This window comes from Panicum virgatum, chromosome 2N (genome assembly GCF_016808335.1).
Source record: "Panicum virgatum strain AP13 chromosome 2N, P.virgatum_v5, whole genome shotgun sequence".
NCBI classification, from domain to species: domain Eukaryota; kingdom Viridiplantae; phylum Streptophyta; class Magnoliopsida; order Poales; family Poaceae; genus Panicum; species Panicum virgatum.
Genome location: NC_053146.1, coordinates 67,532,664 through 67,560,177, shown reverse-complemented (window position 1 = coordinate 67,560,177; position 27,514 = coordinate 67,532,664). Strand labels below are relative to the sequence as shown.

At 44.2% G+C, this 27,514-nt stretch overlaps 3 protein-coding genes across 3 annotated transcripts; all 3 read right to left on the bottom strand.

The window, feature by feature from the left end:
* Positions 1–6,782: 6,782 nt before the first annotated feature.
* LOC120662953 lies at positions 6,783–11,916 on the bottom strand. The gene is made up of 5 exons (XM_039941996.1): positions 11,639–11,916; positions 11,337–11,424; positions 10,355–11,252; positions 8,016–9,178; positions 6,783–7,523 (listed from the first exon to the last, which is right to left on the bottom strand). The coding sequence occupies exons 1-5, from the start codon at positions 11,860–11,862 to the stop codon at positions 7,095–7,097; spliced, it is 2,802 nt and encodes a 933-aa protein (XP_039797930.1). The 5' UTR covers positions 11,863–11,916; the 3' UTR covers positions 6,783–7,094.
* Positions 11,917–17,659: 5,743 nt separating this feature from the next.
* On the bottom strand, positions 17,660–21,585 carry LOC120662033. Its single transcript, XM_039941093.1, has 3 exons — positions 21,238–21,585; positions 18,769–21,028; positions 17,660–18,296 (listed from the first exon to the last, which is right to left on the bottom strand). Exons 1-3 carry the CDS (start codon positions 21,555–21,557, stop codon positions 17,868–17,870), a joined length of 3,009 nt encoding a protein of 1,002 aa, XP_039797027.1. The 5' UTR covers positions 21,558–21,585; the 3' UTR covers positions 17,660–17,867.
* Positions 21,586–23,097: 1,512 nt separating this feature from the next.
* Positions 23,098–27,351, bottom strand: LOC120662031 (DEAD-box ATP-dependent RNA helicase 57-like). Its single transcript, XM_039941090.1, has 11 exons — positions 27,059–27,351; positions 26,825–26,961; positions 26,438–26,529; positions 26,260–26,356; positions 26,080–26,160; positions 25,774–26,006; positions 24,874–25,068; positions 24,701–24,791; positions 24,223–24,345; positions 23,950–24,100; positions 23,098–23,533 (listed from the first exon to the last, which is right to left on the bottom strand). Exons 1-11 carry the CDS (start codon positions 27,276–27,278, stop codon positions 23,331–23,333), a joined length of 1,623 nt encoding a protein of 540 aa, XP_039797024.1. The 5' UTR covers positions 27,279–27,351; the 3' UTR covers positions 23,098–23,330.
* Positions 27,352–27,514: the final 163 nt, after the last annotated feature.

The window sequence follows — 27,514 nt, the reverse complement described above, 5'->3', positions numbered from 1 at the left end:
TGCCAGCAATGCAAGTGCTTGCCCGGCAACCTTTTGCAGCAACCGATTTGCATTCTTACATGAGGTTGCAGATGGTTTGAGAAATGCGTCCATCAATCTGCCAATGATCACTTGGATGCGCCCGATCTCCTTGCTTGTGTTTGCATCAAGGGCAAGGTTCCTGAGGATTCCTATCACCAGCTTCCTGACTCCTTGGCTGCTGAATCTGTCCTCCAAGATATCCGCGAGATTTCTCAGTAGTAAAGGATGTTCAGAGATCTTGTGGCGTAGTGTTATGCCAACCTCCCCGCCAGTTTTTGAGAGCCTTTTCAACAATTTAAGAGATGATCGCATCAGTATCTTCTGCTGCACCTCATTGGTGTTCTTTGCGTAACTTTTGTAGGATGTGAACCCAATGATCTTGGGGATGAGGCCTGCTACTCTGGTCATCTCCACACAGTTGTCCTGATCGCAACAAAGGCCGTCAAGAATTGACAGTCCCAGAGCAGGGAGGTGATCATGGTCGACATCTGGCTCTTCCTGGGCAGTTGACCAGAGCCCTGTAATCCGTTGCCAGCATCGGAGGAAGCAGGAGTTCTGCTCTTTCATGCCAACTTGCTGGGTCGAATGGGATTCTGTCTCCATTAAGCCACTTGGGTCGTCCCAAAGTGGGTTTTGCCTTTGCCCTGGGTTACCATCTTCCATAGCCAACCCATGATTTTGCTCATGGATATGCATCAAATCCATAGCTATATCTTGCGTTTTGTCCTGCTCATCATCTGTGTCCAGAAGTGTGTTTTCTCTTTCCGATTCTCCGTCAACATCCAGAAGTGAAGATACAAACTGTATAGTTCCAGGGACACTGACTGTTCGGAGGCTCTTTGCAAGCTCAGCAACGACTCTCGCTGCAGACAATCTGACAGCTCTATCCGCGGGGCTTGTCCAGTCCAACATTTCGATTAATCTGGCCACCGTATTCATGGATGCTTTGAGTTTCAAAACTAGCAGTGTCCTCGTCGGTTCCATCCGTAGAAGACTTTGCATCACCCCAATCCCATGGAGCTGCCTCTTGGGTGAGTCCGAGTTTATGGAGTCCATGGCAAAGCTGGTGAGGCTGATCTTTTTCGGAGCTAGCACATCTTTCTCCATGCATTTCTCCAAGGCGTATGCGTAGTACAAACTTATACATTCCTCTCCACATCGACCTCTAAATCCACCATGACGGGCAAGGGCTCTCCGTGGGATGAAGGAGAAGATCTCGAGCAAGCATGCTACAAAGTAGAGCATTCCCTGGAGAAACACCATCCAGTAGAAGATACTTAGTGATGGTCCAAGGTTTGTCTTGTCAGGATCATCTGGATTATCTCCATAGTAGTCATGTGGTACAATGCGCACCAGTGAGAGCACTATCCGTGCAACTGCTGCTGGAATCTGAAAGCTGCCGATTGACACGAGCACTAAAGCATATACTTCGTACAGAAACTCCACTAGCTGAATTCTTGGGTGGCTGGGCATGAACACCAACATCACCAGCTCAACAAACATGCACATGTTCAGAAGTACTCGACGCCAAAATACGTGCTTGCTGCCCAGAGCATGTTCTGCCAGTTTGATGATTCTTGGGAAACGTAGCCTGCTGATGGTAAGCAGCAGCACTACTAGAAATAACAACAGTGTGAGCACGATCCACTTTCTGGTGTGAGTGTAAGTCATGAACTTGAGTGATAAGGGAACCAGCAACATGACTGCAACTAAGGGGGCACAAAGAGAGATGGCGCGGCGTAGCGGTTTGGAGAGCAATTTTAGAGCTCCTGAAGACTGAAATAGGCCAACTAAAGATGGACCAATCATAATCGTAAGCATGCAGTATTCCAAAGGTAACTGTAGTAGGCAGACCAACATGTAGTTGTAAACATTGGAAAGGTACACGACGACAACCAGCCAATTCCAGCCAAGAGGTCTAACCGCGCCTTTGGTATGGAAGAACAGTTGGTAATCCAGTCTGTTGTTGCGGCTGAACATCCTGAAACAGCCATTGTGATAAAAAATGAAGATGACATGATGGTATTGATGGTAATGGATGCACAAAGTCCGGTTTGCACCCTCAAACTATCGCAAAACTTTGATTTTAACTCTAAAAAAAGCTTGATTTTCAATCTTCAGCTACAAAATTGGATAACAAAGGCCATCCACTTGTCGTCACCGGACAAGTTTAGCCCTTAGGATGGTTTCAAAGGTGATTCGCATTCTTTTTTAAAAAATTAAAAATTCTAATTAGATCTAAAAATCAAAACTAATTTATTTTGAATCAGAAAAATATGAAACTATTACCAAATTTTTTCTACAAATATAACCTATCTATTACTTCTCTATTTGAATCTTATTTACTCAAAAATTATTGGCGTAGCTATAAGCAACCAAGTACTATTAACATGAAAAAACTGGATCAAGTAGAGTGCCAATAGACAGGTTACATTTTTTAAAAAACTTTTGATATCCATTTCATATTTTTTAAAATTAATTACTTATCAATTTTTTAAATTTGAATATTTTAATTTTATAAAATAAAAATTCACCTTTGAAACCACTAAAAGGTAAAATTTGTCCGGTTTTAACAGTTAGATGATTTCTATTATCTGACTTTATAGATAAATGTTGAAAATCAAACTTCTGTGATAGTTTGGGCTGTCAACTGGACTTTTTTCCTTTTTGGCGGGGGGGGGGGGGGTGTTCCAATTTCACCATCGAACTAGCACAATAGTCTAATTTTTAACCTTCAAATACAAAATCGGATAATGGAGGCTGTTCAACTGCTGAAACCAGACAAATTTGATCCTTTGGACAGTTTCAAAGGTTGTTTTGTATTTTTTAGAAAATTAAAAAATTCTGGATAGATCTATAGAAAATCAAATATAATTAATTAATTAATTTAAATTAGAAAAAAATTGGTGATATTTTTTAAGCTTTTTTATTAAATAATAATAGAACTATACCAAAATAAATACTAGATCAAAAAATGGATTTGAATAATTGACAAGTAGAGTGCCAACAAATAGGTTACACTTTGAATAAAAAGTTGGCACATGTTTTGTATTTTCTAATTTAAACTGATTTTTTGTTTAAACTTGAATATTTTATTTTTCTACAAAATGGAAAAACAACTTTGAACCATTTAAGGGGCCAAATTTGACTGGTTTCAACAGTTGAATATTCTCGTCATCCGGTTTTATAGTTCCAGGTCAAATTTAAAATCAAACTTTTGTGATAGTGGTGTAAACTGATTTTTTTAATAAAAAAAACTCAGCACATAGTTCTGCATCTGCTACCTACCCATCAATCATCACTAATATAAAGCAATCAATCTACCTCCATCTGAAATTTAGTTGCCAAGTTCAGAATATTATGACCATGGTCTGAGAAGTTTGTAGTATTTATGACGACGCACCTTGCTGCTTCTAGGAAAACTATGGCGGTTGCGAACCAAAAGTCGTTGTCTGTCCGTAGCACCGTGGGATAGCCCCCCAGCAGGACGACGGTTGCCCAGGTGAAGGCGAGCGTGCCGAAGGCGTTGCCCAGCCGCTCGATCAGCGCGACCGCGCGAACGAAGCCGTTCAGCTGCTTCTCCGGCTTCGCACCCTCGCCAGCTCGGCCGTCGCCGCCCTTCGCCGGCATTCGCACGCGGTGCTCTCCGCCGGTGCCGGTGCCGGTGCCGCCGCCCTTCGCCATCGCACCTCAGCTCCGGTCCGATCCTCAAGACACTCGACCTTGGCAAGTTGGCAGGCTGCCTCGGGCGTCTATCCGGCCTCGCGCTGTAATAGAAATGCGCAGCCAGTTACACTGCTGGCCAAGGCAGCCGGCCACGAGTTGGATCTTTCCGGCCGGCCTGCAGATTGAGTAAAGAAGGCGTAACCCATATATCCATCCGCCGGCCGGGTCCCAGTGGAAAGATGTACGTCGCGTAGAATGTAGATAGTGAACGTCGTTTGCTCTTGTTCCTTGGCCGTCGCGCACACGTAAATAAGCACAAGGAGTGCACACAGCAGAAATTTCTTTTTTCTTTATGACAAGAAACAATGAAACTAGTGAAGTGATCCGCGCATTTGTGCGGCTAGTATTGATATTCTAAATATATCTTGCATTTTTATCTAATTATTAGTCATAAACTTCAATCTTTCTCATCACATGCTACTTGTTTCAGTAATCAAGAGTGCTTCTCTGCTGCTAGTGCAGTGGTGCATCCTTTTGCCTCGGGCTGGGCATTCCCACATAACTTCGGTTCTCAAATAATAGGTACCGACCGGTTCTTTTTATCGGCAGGAACCGAGCAATTTCGGTTTCGGTAAGTTCGGTTCGGTTCGAGTACTAACCGAAGGAACCGAACTTTCAGGCAATAGAGCACTGAGTTGTCGGAGCTGGCACGGGGTAAGGGGGTCGGAGCTAGCCGGAGCACTGGGGCAAGGGCGGCCGGAGTTGGGCGGGGCACTGGGCAGGGGCGACGCCGGGGACTGTGGCGGCAAGGGCTACCAAGCCGCGCACGTGTTGCCGTTGCTCGCCGCGTGCATGCGAAGGCCGCCCGGGTGACCATCCCATTGCTAGGGACACCGTCCCGTTGGCCATCCGCCGCTCGGCGCTCGCCTCGGCGGCCGCACCGCGGCACCCGCACCTCCGACTGCGGCGGCGCACACCAGGGAGGGGATAATAGCGACGGCGGGCACCGGCGCGGGTCGGGCGGTCGGCAGCTGCGGGCGGGCGTTCCGGCGCGGGCCGGAGGTGGGGCAGGACGCAGGGCGGCCGGCGGCGACGGTGCTGGGCGCCAGGGCAGGGGGCGGGGGCCAGGGGGCGGCGGTTCTTCGGGTAACCGAACTTAGGAACCGAATTAACCAAGTAATTTCGGTTCCTGAGAAATAGGAACCGAACTTAGAACCGAAATTCTCAGTTTCGGTTCTTTCGGTTCCGGTTCTCGTTTACTTCGGTTCGGTTCTCGGATAAATTTGCCCAGCCCGACTTTTGCCTGCATCTTTGTCAGTGGTGTGGTCGGATGGCAAGCGCACGGCTGTAATCTTGTCACGGTTGTCTTATCTTCTCGATCTTAACTACTACCATTCGGTAGTAGTATTAGTAACATGTTTCTTATCTGCCAGCCCTTGCAATAATACTGTTCACTGCTCAGTTCAACTGACTTAGTTGTTTTTTTGCTAGTTTCCCTACTTTATGATCCTCTTGGTTGTCTGTTGCTACTATGTTTAATTCTATCATCTGTTGCATGGAGTCATGCCTCCATGGCCTAGTTTCTGTTGGGAAACAATCGATCCAAGTTTCTTAGTTTTTGGAAGCCAACAAATCTCCATAGTGCAGAGCACAAGATTATGTTCAAAATTTTAGCAATCTATGTTCATGTTCAAGCCTGATAAGCTTACTATACCAATCTTGGTCTGATCGATATTGTCCTAGTTCCTGATTTGCTTCTGGTGTTAATTTTTTTGAGCCAGTAGATGATGGACAATCTTCAGACTTCGTGGCTCTTAATATAATTAATCAGACAAATCACTCCACCAACTAAGAAAGGCCATGCACCACCACCCATAAAATCTAGAAAGAGCTATCTGTCAATCCTTGCCTCAAACTTCCGTGGCCTAAACGGCCATAGTCCCTCTAAGAAGTTAGGTGCGGAGGGATGGCTCCGCATAGCTAGTTAGTAGGCTGATGTCTCATTTGTTAACAGAATTAACCAGACAAATTGCTCCACCAACTAAGAACGCCATGCACCACCACCCATAGAATCAAGAAAGAGCTCTCACTCTGTCAATACTTGCCTCAAACTTCTGTGGCCTAAACTACCATAGTCCCTCTAAGAAGCTAGCTGCGGAGGGATGGCTCCGCATAGCTAGTTAGCAGACTGAGGTCTCGTTTGTTAATAGATAATCAGACAAATCGCTCCACCAACCAAGAACGGTCATGCACCACCATCCATAGAATCAAGAAAGAACTTGCGGCGCGACACTTAACCTTGCTCTTAGCCTCCAACTCTGTGATCCTCATCGCTGGCCCAACTTTGACCACCCTCTCATCATGATCACTGCAGGCCAGGTGGTAGTCTAATATAGTGCAAAGCCTAGAATTATTTTATTTAATTTGACTAATAATAATATAGTCGTGAATGTGCATTTGGGATTTTGGTAATATAATAAGATATATGTATGGTAAAACATGTTAATTGTTTGTGTAGCTAGTATCCTATAGATATATATGATATGTAGCTTGATATTTAAAATAAATATTTATAAATAGAAATATATTTTAATGGCACTGGCGGGTAATTTATAAACATGTATATGGGTATTTTAGGCAAATTTTTTCATAATGGTAGTGGTTGGTAATTTTAATTTTTTATTTTCTCCGATTAATATGGAAAATTTTAGACCTTGAGAGCGAACGTGGCGGCTCCGTTTGTTGGCCAAATAATAAGATAACAGATTACAAAACATAGTACCGAACTGGAGAACAAAACTGAACGTTTTTTAAATATCTACATGCCTACTTTTGAGGCCAAAAATTTAGATCAAGTCGTCAATTTCAAAGAAGGGGTATCATCACTCAAATCTGAGGCCGAAAATTCAGATCCAAACATCAAATACATGATCAGGCCTGTTTGACCTCGCCGCCGGTTCCTTCTCGAATCACTACCACGCCAAACTTGGATTATGGAGCGATTTAGCTCATGAGCCGTCCAACTGTCTATCTGAAGTCAACAAGCTTTGCAACAGGGGGGGGGGGGGACAGCAAGGTAGTGGAAGTTTTGGACAATCCATTAATCACACAAATAATTATAATAGCGATAAGAGAATCTCTTCGGAGTGCACAAGAATACATGGGATCCGCCGATCCAGTACTCACTTTCACTCCAACAACTCTAGACTACAATTGGAGTGGTAAAGGGTCTTAATTTTTAGACTAGATAATCTACAGGCCGGACCTTAAAAGATCAGACTTTAATTTTATTAATTTTAAACTAAAAATATTAAGCATCAAGTTGAATTGTGAAAAAATCATGACCCATTACCACCTCTAACCACAACACAACACAGCTACAATCTGTATCCAAGATAGGGTACTTGTTAGCTTCGACGGACGGCCAGCAGCTGTTCGGCGGTCGTCACGAGGGAGGACAAAGGCACGCGGGCCTCCATCAGCCCTACATCACCTAGGAAGAGGCTGTAGTTCTCGGCCTCCGAGGCCGTCTCTTCCACCATGGCCAGTGCTTCCTCCATGCGGCGGTCGATGAAGCACCTCGCGTAGCGAGAGTCATGTTCCATCATGTTTATGGCTTGCTCGAGTATCACCCTCCTGATCCCGGGGCAGTGAGCGCTGGGTTCCATGTTTGCGTTCAGGGCGTCTACGAGCCGCTTCACGAATCTGTCCTTGAGATGGCCGTCTTCAAGTTCTCGGGCGAAGTCTCCTGGAATGACTTTGCATATCTGTGAACTAAGGCCAATGAAAATCTCTAGTTCTGCCTCCTCGTCTGCAACCAATATTATTTCCAACGCCTGCGATGAAACACTAAGTCACCATTATAATGCAACTTATTGCATTTAACTCATGATCATTATTCAAACATCTCCCCTAGCTAAGAATTTCAACCGAACATATTTGAATGACTATAGCTATACCGTACCTGTCCACTTTGCTTCCAATAATGTAAAATGTTCACATGCATTTCCTCAGTTTTGCTACTATAAACTTTGATATGAGTCAGCATCATTATGGTATCATTGAGAGCTAACTGTATGCCTCAAAGAAAAACAAAAGGCTAACTATGCTTTCCTAAATCCGAATAACCACCGAATGCGGAAACTTGTCTAATATTTTCTTAGCCAGACTGATAGACATAATTCACAAGCAGCACTATAGGCCACCCAAGTAAAATCAAGTATCAGTTGGAGAAACATCACAGCTAACAAAGGTAAAGAAAAAGAGTTCAAATGGAGCACATACAGGCAGGCTAATGGTACCACTTAGCTTTGATTAGTAGACCTCACCTGTCTCAAGCAATAAGATAGTTCCTTCAGGTCCGGCTCTTTAAGCTCAGGTCGAGCGTGCTGGCAAATATTCCGCAACAGACTTGCTGCCACGCATCTGTACCTATCCATATGGATCATACTTGTGAGTACCTCAATGAACTCATGCCCTGCTTCCCCTAACATGGCTAGACAATTGTTGACATTGTCCATTGCCAACATTGCCAGTGCCTGCCCGGCCACCTCCCTTAGCAACTTATCAGCATCCATACTGGAGGGTCTGTCTGGTTTGAGAAATGCCTGCATCAACAAGGTAATAATCACTTGGATGCGCCCAATCACTTGCCTTGTGTTCTCATCAATGGCAAGGTTTCTGATGATTCCTTCCGCCAACGTTCTTACTTCTTGGCTGCTCGTACCGTCTCCCAGGATCTCCGCAAGGTTTCTCAGTAGAAAGGGATATTTAGATACCTTGTACCGCAACGTTATGCCAATTTCCCCTTCAACACTGGTGAGCCTGTGCAACAACTTCACTGATGACTTCACTAGGACCTTCCGTTGTGCGTCCGTATATGTGGTCCCACTTGTTCTGCAGCTTGTGAATGCTATGATCTTGGGGATGAGGCTGCTTGCCCTGCTGATTTCCGTACAATTTTCTTCATCAAAGCTAGCAAGGCCATCGAGAATTAACATGGCTAGTGCAGGTAGAAGATCTTGCTCTGTCAATGGTTCCTCCTGAGGAATTGACCATAACTTGGAGATCACTTGACAACATCTGAATATCCTGGACTTTTGTTCGGTAGTCCCTTGGGTTGAGCGGTCTTGTGTTTCCATCTGGCTGCCAATGTCTGGAACTGCATCAAGTCTTTCCTCTTGGTTATTGTCGGCATCCGGAACTGAATCATGTATTTTCTCATGGCCAACTTTGCTGTCCAATAGTGGGTTTCCTCTTTTCTGTTGGTTTCCGCATCCCAGAAGCGCTGATACAACCTGAATTGTCCCTGGTATAGTTACAACTCGGATACTTGTTGCAAGCTCAGCGGTGACTTTTGCAGCAAACAGTCTAACAATTGTATCCTCTGGGATTGTCCAGACTAGCATGTTGATTAACCTGGCCATCGTTTCCATAGATCTGTTGAGTTTCAGAATGAACCTTCTCCTAGTTGGCTGCTTCTGCAGAAGACAGTGTTAGATATCTAGGCAATTTTCGGTATATTTTAATTCCAAAATTAAATGTATAAACTAACAATATTTCTATGACTTTAAGGAGTAAAATAAAACATGTGAACATGTTTATACTTATCACACATATAAGCATAAACAATATAAATAACCAAAGTTTCAGGGAGTACCCTGAAGCGGGGCCGTTGCCGGAGGCATTGGCTGCGCTGTTACCAACTGGAGTAGACATCTACTCGGTTGGCCTCAGTCGAAGTAGTCGAACTAAATCGGTGCAGGAAGAAGTTCGCAGTGCAGTCCCGCGAACGGTCACCAAGATGTAGTCGACGTAGTCGTTCGGCCACCAGAATGTAGTCGACGTAGTCGTTCGGCTCGTCCACCAGGAAGTAGTCGTACAATCGGGCAAAGCCTTAGTATTTTTGAGCAGTCACGCTAAAGCGTTACCCAAAAACCTGATTGCCCGCCTATCCCGTGCAGGATCTCAAGGCGAGCAAGGTTTCGGAGGCCTGCTCACGCTAATTCTGTGCGCGCAGAAATTAGCGTTGGGGAACTCAGTTGTTGCAACTGGAGAGGGAGAAGAGAGGAGCCGAGTTGCCTCAGTGCTCTGGTGCAGAATGGATGAGGGGAATGGCACTCCTTATATAGTGACTCAGGTGCTCAGGATCGTTGAACCTGGACACCATCAGAGTCATTTAGGTGATGCGGTTATGGCCATTAATTACAGATTTAATTGCACGTTTAATCGCACGATTAATTGCTGTCAACGGCAAAATAGCCATCACATCGCACCGCGCCACGCCGCGCCGCACCGCACCGCCCGCCCGGCCGGCCGGCCGCGGTGCACCTGCACGTCACGTCCGGCCGCGCACGCGCACGCGCACGCGCACCGCACCGCCCGCCCGGCCGCGCCGCGCCGCGCCGCGCCTCGTCTCGGCCTCGGCCACGGCCACGGCCCGGCCCGGCCCGGCTCGGCGAGGCGAGCGAGCGCGCGCGCGTGTGGTTCACCGTCCTCCTCTTACCGGCTTCACAAGTGGTGTACACGAAGTCCACCTTTTAAGTCGGTTGAGATCCTCCTCAATTCCCGGTACGAAATTAAACATTGATTCCCTAGCATTAATAGTGGGCTTTAAATTCTTTTAATGTTTTAGAATGAATGGGCCAAGCCCATTACTCCAACAGACAGTGCATCATTCGAATCCCATGAAACTGCACCTTAGGCGTTTCTGAGTTTATTGAATCGACAGCAAAGTCGTTGAGGTTGATGTTCTTTGGAGCAAGCACATCCCCTTGCATGTATTTCTCAAAGGCATATGCGTAGTAAAGGTTGACAGACTCTACTCCCCACCGCCCTCCAAAGCCACCACGACGAGCAAGGGATCTTCGAGGGATGAAAGAAAACAACTCGAGTATGCAGGCCGCACTGTAGAGTGTTCCTTGACCAAGCACCATCCCGTAGAATATATTTAGGGATGGTGCAAGGTTTATCTTGCCCCCATTCCCAGGGTCACTTTTGTCAATCTTCCTGACATTATCACCATAGTAGTCATGTGGTATAAGACGTATTAGTGCGAGCACCACGCGCACAATTGCTGCTGGAATCTGCAAATTGCCCAAGCACACTGTCGCTACAGCAAATAATAATTGAATTACGAAAGTAATGGCAAAAGAAGAAGGGCCAAACGACGCAAACGCCAATATCACTCCTGTAGTAAGCATGCACGAGTTCAGAATGATTCGATGCCAAAACTCTTGCTTGCTGCCTAGAGCACGATCAACTAGTTTGATGATACTTGAAAACCGCAGCCTACTGATCGTCAAAAGGAGCAGAACCAGAAACAGTAGCACGAACGCTACCAATTCGGCCATTTGACTGGTGCCAATTCCTTTGTTCTTTTTCTGAGGAGAAGTGCCAATTCCTTGATTAGTGATTACACGGTGTAGAATGAGGCCGAGAAATAAAATTGGAATGAAGGGGCTCAATAACGATATGGCACGGCGTAACAGATTGGCTCTGATGAGTAACCTTGCAAGTACTGGGGACACAAACCGGAGTAGTGCAAGTGTAACTAGCGCTGCCACCTGTAGAACCAAGTGTAACCAAGGCACTCTTGGCAGATGCAAGGTGAGGGATAATACGAAAACGCTGGTGAAAATTACAGCTACAGTCAGCCCATTCCATCCAAGAGGCTTAAAAGCGCCTCTTGTGTAAAAGAACAATTGGTAATCCAATTTGTTATTGCGGCTGAACATCCTGCAGTACATATTGTGCCATTAAATAAGAAAGCTATATATGTATGTAAATAGATAAAAAAATTAAAAGCACCTAAATCATATTGTTTTCATGGAACTTGCATTGGTGTAACGACATAACTATGAACTATCAATCGGCAACAGGATTACATGTAGTTTATAATTTGTATATATCGTTGTCGTCGAAAAATCCTAGTGCATGATGATTTGCTTACCTTGAGGCTTCTAGAAAGACTATGGTGGTTGCGAACCAAAAGTCGCTGCCTTGGCGGAGCACCGTGGGGTAGCCCCCCAGCAGGACGACGGTCGCCCAGGTGAACGCGAGCGTGCCGAGGGCGTTGCCCAGCCGCTCCATCAACGCAACCGCGCGAACGAAGCCGTTCAGCTGCCTCTCCAGCGTGTCTCCGGTGCCCGCCCGCCCGCCGCCGTGAGCCGGCATGGGGACGTGGTGCTCCCCTCCGGTGCTCTGAGCCCTGGCTTGTGCGCGCGGGAGAGGCTTGCAGCTCGCACCCCGTCGTCTGGGAGTCGCGACCATTCGATGCGACCACTCATATAAGCCAGGGCCAAGCCGGCCGCTGCCAATTCAAGTCAATCGACGTACTATGAGATTTCCGCGTATGTGCTCCTATTATTATTTTTTTCAATAAAAGAGAATCCCGATCTCGACCACTCGTAGGTGAAGCGCATCTAGACCGATAGATGCTAATGGTAAGTTTCGGTGATTAATGACAACCGTATGCGACTAACATGTATTTTGAAGAAAAAATCAATGATTAGATTAGTCTCATATGAAATATGAAATGAGACCCCTCAATTCAAAACAATCATACGTGCCAAGGACTCAATTTCAAAGATTAAGAACATTTCTAGTCTCATGTGTCACAAGAAGATGAAGGACACTTGATTTAGCTAGGTTTTATAGTTTCTAGTTCTTGACCGTACTATTAAGAGGGGTTCGTGAGTTAGTAGCTTGACCAAAATTGAGTTGGCCTTAGAAATTTTGCACACTCGCTCAAAAACAGCCCAAGATAGTCAAAAGAAGTCGACACAACACTTGGAAGAAGAAACAATCGAAGTTACTTTCAACTCCAAGTCAATTCAGCTGAAAATTAAGAAAAACTGCAGCACCGGTTTAACCGATGCCTTAGCATCGGTGCATCCGACGCTTGGCGGAAGTTCCGACGCCTCTGTCGGTCTAACTTCTCTGGATACAAGGGGAAATCAAGTCAACAATCTCTATAGCACCGATTGAACCGATGGTCACAATCAAAGCACCGGTGCATTAGATGTACTTTGTTCCTGAGAGCATTTTGTTTGCATTTACAGTTCCGGTTGTCTCGTGTCCTTCGCATTTACATTCAAGCATTAAATTTCTTTTATTGTGATCTTGCTTTTGTTTGCTTATTTGTTTGACTAGGACAATGGCATGATAGTTTGATCTCTTGACTAGAATTTGTTCTTGCTAGTGTGGCTCTTCCTAGGAAAGATGATCATGTTAGTATGTTCTCCTACCTAAGGACCCTTTGCTAGTGTGCTCTAGTCAGTAGGTTTCAAATTTGTAGATTGGGCAATATTAGTTTAGGTTAAGGACTATCTAGAAATTTTAAAAAATCCCAATTCAACCCCTTCTTAGACCTCGTAGGTCAGCGCCTATAGCCAAATTGACTCCTATTATTTATTGATGATTCCGTTGCTACACAATAATTAAGTGGATTCAGCCAACGCCACAAGTTATCGGGTAAGGATCTAAACGGCCAACCAGAGAAAGGTGGACGAGACCTTAGAGATTTTTTTTTCCAATCCGAGAGTAAAATGTATATTCTGATTGTTATCTTAAAATATACCGTCAAAATGACACGAGTCAACTAGTAATAGACTCATTGTAATAACGATTTGAAAATATCAATATAAAGCGGAAGCAAGGCTATCGCCAAAATTTCACTTAACCAAGCATGCGAATATCCAATATTAGCAAGAACAAATATTTAAGAAAAAAGTCCGGTTTACACTCTTGAATTATCGCAAAAGCCTGATTTTTCAACCTTAAACTACAAAACCAGATAAGTTAGGCCATTCAACTGTCGAAACCAGGCAAATTTTGCCCTTATGGTGATTTCAAAGGTAGTTTTGCATTTTTAAGAAAAATTGAAAAATTCTAATGAGATCTATAAAATCAAAACTAATTTATTTTAAAATAAAAAATATGAAACTAGCACCAAAATTTTTCAATAAATGTAATCTATTTACTATTGCTCTATTTGAATCTTATTTATTAAAAATAATAGTCATAATTACAAGCAACCGAATATTATGAACATAAAAAAATGGATTCGAATAAATGACAAGTACAGTGCCAATAAATAGGTTACAGTTTTAGAAAAATTTTGATACCCATTATGTATTTTTGATTTAAAAAATTACTTATGCATTTTTAGTTTAAATTTAAATATTTTAAATTTCATAAAATGGAAAATCACCTTAAAAAATCAACTAAAGGGCCAAATTTGACCGGTTTCGCTACTTTGATGGTCTATCTTATCCGGTTTTATAATTTAAGGTTGAAAATTAAATTTTTGCGATAGTTCAAGGGTGTAAAACGGACTTTTCCTAGTATTAACTAACTTGATCACAAGTGTTGATTAACCAAGCAGCAAAGATTAAATAAACAAAGCAGCACCGAAGGAATAAGTAATAATTTCAGTTTCTTATCGCCGAAGAAAAAGGAGGCCAACTAGACCATCAGGTTACTGTGCGCATGCGTTTCAAAAATAAAATAAAAAAATTGCACGGCGCTTCCACTCGGTGAAGATCAGATCGGCTGTACTAATGCTCCGTCAACACGTGGCATATCAGAATTCTCTGGTGCACTTCACGCTGTGGAAAATAAGCGCTCGGCCAGCAGTCTGGGGAGCCATGGCGGCCGCCAGACCTGCTCCGCTCCCAGGTGCAAGCTCCGTCCTCTATTCCGCTCGCCACAATTAGAATTCGATCCTGGCTACGCCACTGCAGCTAAGAGCGTCATCCTTGCATAGCGAAGAAATCAAGCTTTCCGCGTGCAGCTCCAGATCCTTGGTGCTTAATTTAAGAAGAAATTATTGACCAGGAAGGAGGATAAAATATAGCTAGATGATTATTTGCAAAATTACTACTACCTGATCCAAAATAGAACAAGTTTTAGACTTAATCAAAGTTAAATGTTTTCATCTATCATCAATAATAACTTCATAAATAATTAATTTAAATAGAAAAGCTACGTGTTACTCCCTCCATTCAGTTTTGATAGATATATTTCCATATGACACAATGACCAAGGGCACCACAAGTGTGCTTATCAATCTAATAAATGTCATAGACTTTTTTGTCGGTCCTCCAATGTTTTAACTAGGAACTCCTTGTAACTAGTGCTATTTATTGCCAATACCCATGCTAATAGTAAATATAGCTATCATTTTTGAACATTTAAGTTTTTGAAATATAGCTATCAAAAGTGAATAGAGGGAGTATAATAGTTGATTTCATTACGAACAAACAAACATCACTTTTATGCTGTCCATTTTTTCATTGTTTATCGTATACTCCCTCCGTACTGAAATATAAGGCATTACATGGTTTGAAAAAATTTGTACCCAAATATAAGATATTCTAAATTCTTATAAAAGCTCCGGTTAGCTTTATCCCTTATCCCCCAATCTCCCTCTCTGTCGTTCTGCTGCTCCAATGCAGTACTTAATTCCGGTGGGCGCATGAAGCAGGGGTGGTAAAGGGTCTTAATTTTTTGCCAAGATAATCTAATGGTCGAGCTTTAATTTTATATAATTTTAATCTAAAAATATTAAAAGCCAAGTTAGATTGTGAAGAAAATATTGGAACATGACTCATTACTACCCCTAGCGAGAAGTAATAAAAGAAATGGAGACCACCTGGGTTTTGGTGCGGCAACCAATAGATGGCCAATAGTCTTGCAATTAATCAAGCAAACAGGGGACTAAGTGACTAACGAGGGATACATACGTCTTTTTTTCATTTTTATTTTATAGGCAAAAATCTACAATGCCCATATAACTAGATGGAGGGAGTATAGTCAAATCAAAGTTTAAATATCTAACTTGGAGAAAATAAAAAAATAAATATATGCTAGGACGAAGGTAGTGGTCTTGTTTGGATACTCGCTAGAAGATCATAGGATAGACTTTGACCGTCCATTAAGGATGTCAAACAAAGACAGTTTACAAAATCAACTTCAGAACCCTTGCGCTAGGAACCCTGAAGAATCTAATGAGATCTTTGACCACGTGATTAGAGGATGGTTATCGTAACATCATTGTATCCAATCATCGATTAATTACCGTTATTAGATTCATCGCGAAAAGTTATATCCATCCCTGAAAAGATTTTGCAAATAGACTTTATTTACTACTTCATGTGGGTAAGATTCTTTTATCGAAAAACGTATTCTAGGATTTCTAGACCGAACCAAACACTGCCAGTATATTAAAGCAGGAGCGTCATCCTCTCCAGGTCCTTAGCACTTAGGCCTCGTTCAGTTCGTGAAATTTTTCGGATTTCGGAACTGTAGCACTTTCGTTGTTATTTGGCAATTAATGTCCAATCATGGACTAATTAGACTTAAAAGATTCGTCTCGTCATTACAATTAAACTGTATAATTAGTTATTTTTTCAACTGCATTTAATGCTCCATGCATGTGTTCGAAGATTCGATGTGATAGATACTGTAGGAAAATTTTTGCGAACTAAACAGGGCCTTAATTTACGCAGAAATTAGCGATAAGGGAGGAGGATAACATACAGATAGGGGATTACTTGCGAATGAAATTACTATGAAGATGCTCCAGTTTTGGCAGGCAAATAGAGATTGAAGCATTTCTTTTTTTTTAATACGCAGGAGAAATGCATATCTTTATATTAAGATAGAAGAATATAGTTTACATATCATGCTACATCTTCGTGCGTTTGCCCGCCTTAAGCTAGATTACACGTTGTAGCCCGGATCAAGAATTATTACATAAGCGATTACTCACTAACTAAACAGCCTAGTTTTATTGCTCCTGCATCAATCCACAACCCAGCTTCTCTCTTGATGACTGCGAGCAGTTGTTGGACCGTCCCTGACGCCTCTGAAAACTCTTGCATTCCTCTCCTTCCAAGTTTGCCAGGAGACTAGAGCAAACAGTGCGTCAGTTTACACATCGAAGCATCAAATTCAGAGACGAATTTTTCGGGTACCAAATGGTAAACATTGCATCCAGGCAACCACCAATGTCTAAGCCAATTGCAGCTGCATAAACACAATTACACAAGTTGGCACAGGACTAATAATCCAGATGAATTAAATCAAGGCATCAGATTTGGGCTGAACCCCTGGAGGAAGATGAACACAAAGCAATACTAGTGCTATAGTTGTTCATGCAGCCCGCAGCCCGACAGCCCGTCCGATAGCCCAGTTTTTTGGCCCGGCCCAAACCCGGCCCGGCCCGCTCCCCGTCGTGCCTGGGCTGGCCCGGCCCATTAATCGTGCCCGGGCTTGGGCCATCACCCCAGCCCGTGGGCTGGCACGGCCCGGCACGGATTAACAGGCCGGCCCGTTGGCAGTCCGCTACCTCGGCCCATCAGGCACCACCGCCTCCCTCCGCCTCTTCCACTCCTCCTCCCCCCTCCTCTCCTTAGTCATTCCCCCGAGACCCCGACACCCGCGCCTCTAACGCCTCCCTCCCAGCCTCTCTCCACCTCCGACGCCTCCCTCCCTCCACCCTCCCCTCCAGGCAACCTTAGCGCCTCAGCCGCTTGGGGCTCGCCCGCTCCGGCGCTCCCATCCCTCCCTGAGCTCCCTCCATCCTCCCTTCGTCTCCGCGCATCCGCGGGCTGCGGCTCCGCCCCCTCCCTCTGGCGGAGCAGCAGATCCGGCCGGCGGAGCTGCAGATCCGGCCGGCGGAGCTGCAGATCTGGGCATCCGGCTGGCTCTTTGGCTCTTTGACCTCGCCGCCGGTTCCTTCTCGAATCACTACCACGCCAAGCTTGGATCATGAAGCGGGAAGCAGAAACACAATGAACTGACGGACATGATGGGCAGGAGGCTAGACGCGCGTGGGGTTGAGCATTCGTGGTCGCGAGCAAGAGCCTGATTTAGCTCATCAGGCGTCCAACTGTCTATCTGAAGTCTACAAGCCTTGCAACAGGGTCTTTCGAAAAAAAAAAGCCAATCTTTGCAAACAGCAAGCTAGTGGAAGTTTTGGACAATCCATTAATCACAAAAATCATTATAATAACAATAAGAATCTCTTTCACACAGTGCACAAGAATACATGGGATCCGGGACTCACCTCCACTCCAACTCTGGACCAATAGACCTAGCAACTCAAGTAAAAGAAAAGGACACCACACAACACAACTACAATACAATCTGTATCCATGATGATGATGGGGTTGTCAGCTTCGACGGATGGCCAGCAGCTGTTTGGCCGTCGCCACAAGGGAGGACAAAGGCACGCGGGCCTCCATCAGCCCTACATCGCCCAGGAAGAGGCTGTAGTTCTCGGCCTCCGAGGCCGTCTCTTCCACCATGGACAGTGCTTCAGCCATGCGGCGGCCGATGAAGCAGTTTGCGTAGCGGGAGTCATGTTCGATCATGTTTATGGCTTGCTCGAGTATCACCCTCCTGATCCCGGGGCAGTGAGCGCTGGGTTCCAAGTTTGCGTTCAGGGCGTCTACTAGCCGCTTCACGAATCTGTCCTTGAGATGGCCGTCTTCTAGTTCTCGGGCGAAGTCTCCTGGAATGACTTTGCATATCTGTGAAGTAAGGCCAATGAAAATCTCTAGTTCTGCCTCATCATCTGCAACCAGTATTATTTCCAATGCCTGCAAAGAAGGGAACATCAATGCAACTTATTGTTATTGTGTAATTAACTCATGATCATTCAAACATCTCCTCCTAGCTAAGAATTTCAACTGAACATATTTGAAAGACTATAGCTATACCTGTCCACGTAGCTGCTAATGTAAAATGTTCACATGCATTTGCTAAGTTTTGCAATTACAAACTTTTATATGAGTCAGCATCATTATGGTATCATTGAGAGCTAACTCTATGCTTTAAAGAAAAACAAAAGGCTAACTCTATATGCTTTCCTAAATCCTAATAACCACCAAATGTAGAAACTTGTTTAATATTTTTCTCAGCCAGACTGATAGACACAATTCACGAGCAAATAAAATCAAGTATCAGTTGAAGAGAAATCATAGCTAACAAAGGTAAAGAAAAGGAGTTCAAAGAGAGCACATACAGTCTAATGCTAAATCGCACAACTTAGCTTTGTTTAGTAGAACTCACCTGTCTCAAGCAGTAAGATAGTTCCTTCAGGTCCGGCTCTTTAAGCTCAGGTCGAGCGTGCTGGCAAATATTCCGCAACAAACTTGCTGCCACGCATCTGTACCTATCCATATGGATCATACTTGTGAGTACCTCAATGAACTCATGCCCTGCTTCCCCTAACATGGCCAGACAGTTGTTTACATTATCCATTGCCAACATTGCCAGTGCCTGCCCGGCCACCTCCCTTAGCAACTTATCAGCATCCGTACTGGAGGGTCTGTCTGGTTTGAGAAATGCCTGCATCAACAAGGTAGTAATCACTTGGATGCGCCCAATCACTTGCCTTGTGTTCTCATCAATGGCAAGGTTTCTGATGATTCCTTCCGCCAACGTTCTTACTTCTTGGCTGCTCGTACCGTCTCTCAGGATCTCCACAAGGTTTCTCAGTAGAAAGGGATATTTAGATACCTTATGCCGCAACGTTATGCCAATTTCCCCTTCAACACTGGTGAGCCTGTGCAACAACTTCACTGATGACTTCACTAGGACCTTCCGTTGTGCATCTGTATATGTGGTCCCACTTGTTCTGCAGCTTGTGAATGATATGATCTTGGGGATGAGGCCGCTTGCCCTGCTGATTTCCATACAATTTCCTTGATCAAAGCTAGCAAGGCCATCGAGAATTAACATGGCTAGTGCAGGTAGAAGATCTTGCTCTGTCAATGGTTCCTCCTGAGGAATTGACCATAACTTGGTGATCCCTTGACAACATCTGAATATCCTGGAATTTTGTTCGGCAGTCCCAACTTGCTGGGTTGAGCGGTCTTGTGTTTCCATTAGGCTGCCAGTGTCTGGAACTGCATCAAGTCTATCCTCTTGGTTATCATCGGCATTCAGAACTGAATCATGTATTTTCTCATGGCCAACTTTGCTGCCCAATAGTGGGCTTCCTCTTTTCTGTTGGTTGCCGCATCCCAGAAGCGCTGATACAACCTGAATTGTCCCTGGTATAGTTACAACTCGGATGCTTGTTGCAAGCTCAGCGGTGACTTTTGCAGCAAACAGTCTAACAATTGTATCCTCTGGGCTTGTCCAGACTAGCATGTTGATTAACCTGGCCATCGTTTCCATAGATCTGTTGAGTTTCAGAATGAACCTTCTCCTAGTTGGCTGCTTCTGCAGAAGACAGTGCATCATTCGAATCCCATGAAGCTGCACCTTAGGCGTTTCTGAGTTTATTGAATCGACAGCAAAGTCGTTGAGGTTGATGTTCTTTGGAGCAAGCACATCCCCTTGCATGTATTGCTCAAAGGCATATGCGTAGTAAAGGTTGACAGACTCTACTCCCCACCGCCCTCCAAAGCCACCACGACGAGCAAGGGATCTTCGAGGAATGAAAGAAAACAACTCGAGTATGCAGGCCGCACTGTAGAGTGTTCCTTGACCAAGCACCATCCCGTAGAATATATTTAGGGATGGTGCAAGGTTTATCTTGCCCCCATTCCCAGGGTCACTTTTGTCAATCTTCCTGACATTATCACCATAGTAGTCATGTGGTATAAGACGTATTAGTGCGAGCACCACGCGCACAATTGCTGCTGGAATCTGCAAATTGCCCAAGCACACTATCGCTACAGCAAATAATTCAATTATGAAGATAATGACAGAAGAAGAAGGGCCAAACGCAAACGCCAACAGCACTCCTGTAGTAAGCATGCACGAGTTCAGAATGATTCGATGCCAAAAATCTTGTTTGCTGCCCAGAGCACGATCAACTAGTTTGATGATACTTGGAAACCGCAGCCTACTGATCGTCAAAAGGAGCGCGACTAGAAACAGCAGTACGAGCGCTACCATTTGGGCAATTTGACTGGTGTCAATTATTCCTTTCACACGGTGTAGAATGAGGCCGACAAATAAAATTGGAATGAAGGGGCTCAGTAACGATATGGCACGGCGTATCAGATTGCCTCTGATGAGTAACCTTGCAAGTACTGGGGACACAAACCGGAGTAGTGCAAGTGTAACCAGCGCTGCCACCAGTAGAACCACCCCATCCCCTCGTGTAACCAGTAGAACATCCCCATCCCCTGGTGTAACCAGCGCTGCCACCAGTATAACCACCCCATCCCCTATTGCAAGATCCAAGGTGAGGGATAACACGAAAACGCTGGTAAAAATTACGACGACAGTGAGCCCGTTCCATCCAAGAGGCTTAAAAGCACCTCTTGTGTAAAAGAACAATTGGTAATCCAGTTTGTTATTGCGGCTGAACATCCTGCAGTACATATTGTGCCATTAAATAAGAAAGCTGTATATGTAAATAGATAAAAAATTAAAAGCACCTAAATCATATTGTTTTCAAGGAACTTGCATTGGTGTAACGACATAACTATGAACTATCAATCGGCAACAGGATTACATGTAGTTTATAATTTGTATATATCGTTGTCGTCGAAAAATCCTAGTGCATGATGATTTGCTTACCTTGAGGCTTCTAGAAAGACTATGGTGGTTGCGAACCAAAAGTCGCTGCCTTGGCGGAGCACCGTGGGGTAGCCCCCCAGCAGGACGACGGTCGCCCAGGTGAACGCGAGCGTGCCGAGGGCGTTGCCCAGCCGCTCGATCAGCGCAACCGCGCGAACGAAGCCGTTCAGCGGCTTCTCCAGCGTGTCTCCGGTGCCCGCCCGCCCGCCGCCGCGAGCCGGCATGGGGACGTGGTGCTCCCCTCCGGTGCTCTGAGCCATGGCTTGTGCGCGCGGGAGAGGCTTGCAGCTCGCACCCCGTCGTCTGGGAGTCGCGACCATTCGATGCGACCACTCATATAAGCCAGGGCCAAGCCGGCGGCTGCCAATTCAAGTCAATCGACGTACTATGAGATTTCCGCGTAAGTACTCCTATTATTATTTTTTCGATAAAAGAGAATCCCGATCTCGACCACTCGTAGGTGAGCGCCTATAGCCAAATGTACTCCTATTATTTATTGATGATTCCGCTGCTACACAATAATTAAGTGCCGCCTGCCCGCCGCCGTGAGCCGGCATGCGGACATGGTGCTCTCCTCCGGTGCTCTGAGCCATGGCCGCCAGGCCAGAAGGCCCATGTGCAGCCTATAGTCCCGGAATGGGTCAACCAGTAGTCAATACGGGATTGTTTGAAAACTCTGCAATACGGGCATACCGACCCACTTGCATACCACTGTCCTTCCGGCCGGCTTCCGCACATGGCTGTTGACAATTCCACTTACCGCACATACCAACCATTGCTCTATTATATAAAAAAACCCAATGTTCTTTTTTGAATATAAAAAACCCCCAATGTTGTGAAGCTCATTTCAGTTATTCCCTTTCTCTCCATACCTGCGGCTGTGGGTCATACATAAACACCCTTACACCCTTAAACCAGCTCACTACTCACCATATTAATTATTTTTTATTAATCAGATGTCACCAAGCAAATATAAATGCAAAACAGTGAGTAATACAATAAGATAAAACAACAAGTATTAAGGAAGAAACAAAGTAGGCAAAAGCTAGACCAAGGATGGTATGTATATCTACTGAATTTTGATGAAGTTACTCTTGGGTACATTGAACATAGTTCTTTGTTCTAAATCATTTAAAATTAAAAAAACAGTGAACCTTGAAATGATAACGATAGAAGTCCATAAAAGATGTACATGGATTAACCTTTGTCTCCTTGGAAATCTAATTTCATAGTATGTAAGCTTGTAGTAGCATCACTTAGAACTTCACTTGGCACACATCTTTGATGAATGATGATCCTCTTGAGCAGGGAATACAAGGTATAGTTCCTTCAGGGATGGATTGACACCAAATGACAGGGGGGCCGAAGTATCCCACTCTGAGATGCTCCAGTTTTGGCAGGCAAACTACCTCAAGTCTTCCGTGCAGGCAAAAGTCGAGAGGAAAACTGTCTTCTGAGTTTTCTTGCATCTATTTTCTGTACCCCATTCGATTCTGAATCACAGTTGCTGATACAAGTGGTAAAGCAGCTGGCAGCAGCCAAAACAGTCTAATATGCTGGACCGTGATCCGGTATTTTTTTTATAAACCCGTCTGCCACACTCATTTGGTCACTGTGCCGGCGACCTGTCGCCGTCGTGCTAGAGGCCGGTGCTGAGACTGCAGCAACCCAGACACAGATTAGGATCAGATTCAGACCTCCAAAAATTCAAAACACGGAGGAATCATGCTGACCATGCACGTCTTTGCTATCTGAATCTGACGATGTGTAGAATGACTGCTTGGGTATGGGGTTAAGAATCTGAATGACGGGGAGATGACAACCAAATATGAAATGTTTGCTGACAGATGATTGATCCAATTGGCAAACAGAATAGGTCTACTTGACGATTCATTAATCAATCACAAAACTTGCGAATAACAAAAGATATGCATGTGCTCCTCTGGGGTTGCAGTTAGTAGACGAATTGATACACGGGGCATTCAAACAGGGAAAACTGAAGCCAACGTGCCATCTCAAGGTGCTAATGTGCTTATGGTTACAATACCACTCTGGGCAACTGGAGCCAATGTATTGCCTCAAAAATGCTATTCTCAATCTTCATCTGGTATGGTCAAGATCGGGTCCCTATCCACCCTGTGTTTCTTTCGCTTGAGCTTCGGCAACGCCATTATCCAGGAAGGAACTTCACAACCTGAAGATACCAGCACATTCGCGATATTCCTCAAGAATGGCTTGTCCTCCTCTGTGAAGAATGTGATGGCCTCCCCAGATCTGCCGGCTCTTCCAGATCGTCCTACAATAGATACATATATAAGTTTTTTCAGTATCAAGGTGCCTCCACCAGATGCTATGCAGACATATTAAAGAGTAAATTCCCTCAGTGCCATCAAAATTTTGATGCCTTCCCTTAGTGCCATAGTATATGGCAGAGGGAAGGCATCAAAATATATGGCACTAAGGGAAGGCATCAAAATTTTGATGGCACTGAGGGAATTTACTCCACATTAAAGGATCACTTAAACTTATTAACAGATCAGAATTCAATTAAGAAGGAACCTAACAGGCAAGATGATGAGGTAGATGTGAAAGGAAGCTAATCTTAAAATTCAATATCATAAATTCATAATCTTGAATCCATAGGGAGCCAATCAAATGTCCATCAGAGCTCAGACAGCTACATTGTGGTGTGCACATCAGCCAAAGCCTTACCTATCCTGTGAATATAGGCAGCAGCTGACTCCGGAAAATCGTAGTTTATCACGCAGTTTACACCTTTGAAATCCATTCCCCGAGCAATGACTTCTGTTGCTATCAGTATCCAGGTCCTTCCAGCTCTCAAGTTGTCAACAGCATCCTGACGCTGCAGTAAAGGATATATAAATTGACAGCATGTGAGCCTTGATGTAGAAAAACATCATTACAGCTATAAACAAAAGAGCACTGACATTTATGCACTAGCAACAACATTATGCAAAGCAATACCTGCTGCTCATTGAGGTCTGCATGAATCACATCAGCCCTAACGTCTTCAAATGCCAGTTCTTTGTAAAGCTCTTTTGCCCTCTCTTTGCTTTGAACAAAGATCAATACTGGTGGATTGAGAGACTACAATTCAATAAAAGGTTGATCAACGATAAGTAACAAATTTGGAAATGTGTAATAAAGGGAACTTTGTATTTTATTCAAATGATTACTACAAGCAGCAGACTAGGTCCAAGCCTGGCTTTTTATTCATATGTGTGTTGTTAGTGCATAAATGGTACATAGAGCTGTGGTGGGTTAGTTCAGTATTAACAACAAAATCTGTGCAGCATCAGTACTTTATACTTCCAATAACTGCAACCTATTTGTGAAATTTATGCAAATACAATTCCACATTTCAATAACTCATTTGGAACTCAAGTATATAGGATATCTGGAGACAACAGACACAACCAGATAAGGAATATTAATACAATACCTCTTGAAAGCTTTGGCGAAGAGCTAACAATTTCCCCCTCTCAGTTCCAGCAAAAATCAACTTTTGCTTAATCAGTGAGGAGGCTGAATTTCTGTTAAGTTGAACAAACAGTGATGAAAATAACAAATCAAACAGGCCTGATTTAGGTTCAAACATTAGAGGAAGGTACTCACTTTCTTCCAACAATGATTCGAATGGCATCATGCATTATAGTGCGTGCAAGAGCCTCAATTGAATCAGGCAATGTGGCACTGAACAGAGACCGAATTACTGAAGGATTGGAACAGACTTCAACAACTGAATCAATCACTTCAACAAATCCAAGCTCAAAAAGTTTATCAGATTCATCCAAGACAAGGTATTCCACGCTGCAAAACAAAGTAATCTGTTATTTAGATTTTAGACTACGCTTTACAATACTGAAAGAAAAAATTAACAGTTCATCCTTAAATAATAAGAAAACACAGATGAGTTGGAAACCAGCATAACATTAGCTTAACTGATATTATAAAATTTTGATTCCTAAATACTCCCTCCGTCCCAAAAAATAAGTCATCTTAGAGATTGTAGGACAAATTAACAAGAAGGTAAAATGACCATGTTTGCACCTATTTATTACACATATTTGGCACAAACTGATTCTTGCATGCACATGCACTTTCTAAATAGGGTAAGATGACTAGTTTTTAGGACAAATTTTGAATCTCAAAGTGGCTTGTTTTTTGGGACGGAGGGAGTAGATTAAAATATAAGAATACAGGAAACACAGGCTTTGTAATATTTCTAAAAATAGAAAAATAACTGGTAAATTTTCTGAATAACACATGAAGCACTGTAGTCGCCTACAAGCTATCATTTTTGCATGAAATGCTTTGAGCTGCACAACTATGCTAGCTTTAAGTGTTTAGGGGGGAAAAAGTTAGAAAAAGGAACTGCAAGTTAAAAGACATGATCAAACATAAACCAAAACCCCAACTTCTGAGAAGTGGCCATCAACAAATTGCTTATGGAAACCAATTGTGGTGGGAAACAAAACAATAATTGAACAAAACATCCAAGCTATGATCACAGACCTACTTAAATCAAGGTCTCTTTTCTTTACAGCATGGTCCAAACGAAGTGGGGTGGAAACAAGGATATCACAGTGCGTATCTTTGAAATTCCCTGATTTGGAGAGATCTTTGGTCATCAATTTAATATAGTACTTTCTTCCTTTAGCTAACTTCTTGCATTCTCTCACAGTTTGTGCGGCTAATTCCCTCGTTGGGCAAAGAATCACAGCTTTAACACCACCTTTAGACCCTGGCTATTAGAACAATACTCATCAAGTGGCATATCAACCAAAATCAACAGCATAATGCAATACTATAAAGACATACCTTAATTTTCATAAGAAGTGGAAACAAGAAAGCTAGTGTCTTGCCAGAACCAGTAGGTGCACAAGCAAAGCATTCCCTCCCCTAGGCAAGGAATGCATGTTAAATCACCTTAACAGCTAAAACAAGTAAGGGTTTACAAGGCAAGAGGACTAAATCCAAACAGAGTTCAAACCCACTCACTGAAAGAAGAATAGGAATGGCCTGCCTTTGTATCGGTGTAGGTTCATGAAACCCAAGTTTTGACAAGTTCCCAACCAGATAGGAATCACAACCATACCTAGTGCAAAAATGAAATCAACCTAACCACCTTAAATAATTCCACTATAACCTGAAGTATACTGTGGTTGAAAACACTAACCTTGAAATCAGTTCTTCAAAGCTCTCAAGTGGTGCTGGAACATTTTGTCCAGCAATGTGAATGTCAAACCTCTTCCTAAGAACTGCAGCCCTCTGCAAAGTGAAAAATAAAAAATCAGACTATAAAACTCCAGCCATCCAGATGACTCAGTGGTAAGAAACTTTGGAAATCGCAATTGCAAATATAATGCATCTAAGCTCCAAGCTTCTTTGGCACTACTGTCAATTCAAGTAGGATAATGAAGGGGTCGTAACAAATTTTAGCATATGGCAATCTTTTAACAATTAATTCTTCATTCAGTCGAACAAAAATTGGCCACATGCTTACATATATGGGACAAGCATGGCAGAATACACCAACACCAGTGCATTACAATACTTCAATTACCTCGATTTCCCTCTCAATCTCCTTCCGCCGCCTCACAGCCACTGAATCCTCATCCCTCCCTGTCTCCACCTTCTCAGAACGCAGCTCATCATTTCTACCCGTCAATCCCTTGAACACATTGAACCCCTCCACAGCATCTGCAAAGTACAGCACACGCGGCAGAACGAAATTAGCAACACAATCAGTACCCAAGCGGCAACCACCCGAGGCGAACCAACCGGAACCGAGCCTCACCCGACGACGAGGCGATAGCCGCTTCCGCTCGCTTCTTCTGATTCTTCTTCGCCTTCGCCTTGCCGCTCTTGCGCTTCCGCTTCTTCTCCGGGGACGGGGCGCAGGGGGCGGCGGGTGAGGGAGTCGGGCCCTGATGGAACCGCGCAAAGTCGGCGGCGAAGCGCTTGCGGTTGAAGTGGGTGCCCGCGAAGAGCGCCGACGAGAGCTTCGAGTTCTCCATGGCTCGCCGTCGCCGCCGCGGAGAACCCCTTCGCTTGTAAAACCCTAGGCACCACTGCGTCTCTCTGTTATAGATGCGGGACCCATCTGCAGTGAGTGGCCAAGTAGAATTGGCCGGGCCCGTTCCGCAGAGACAGAGACAGTGCTCGCCCTCCCCATTCCGTGGGACCAACGCACGTGTGACTGGCTGGCTGCAGAGGCGGTCACTGTGGGACCCCACAGGTCAGCTATCTGACA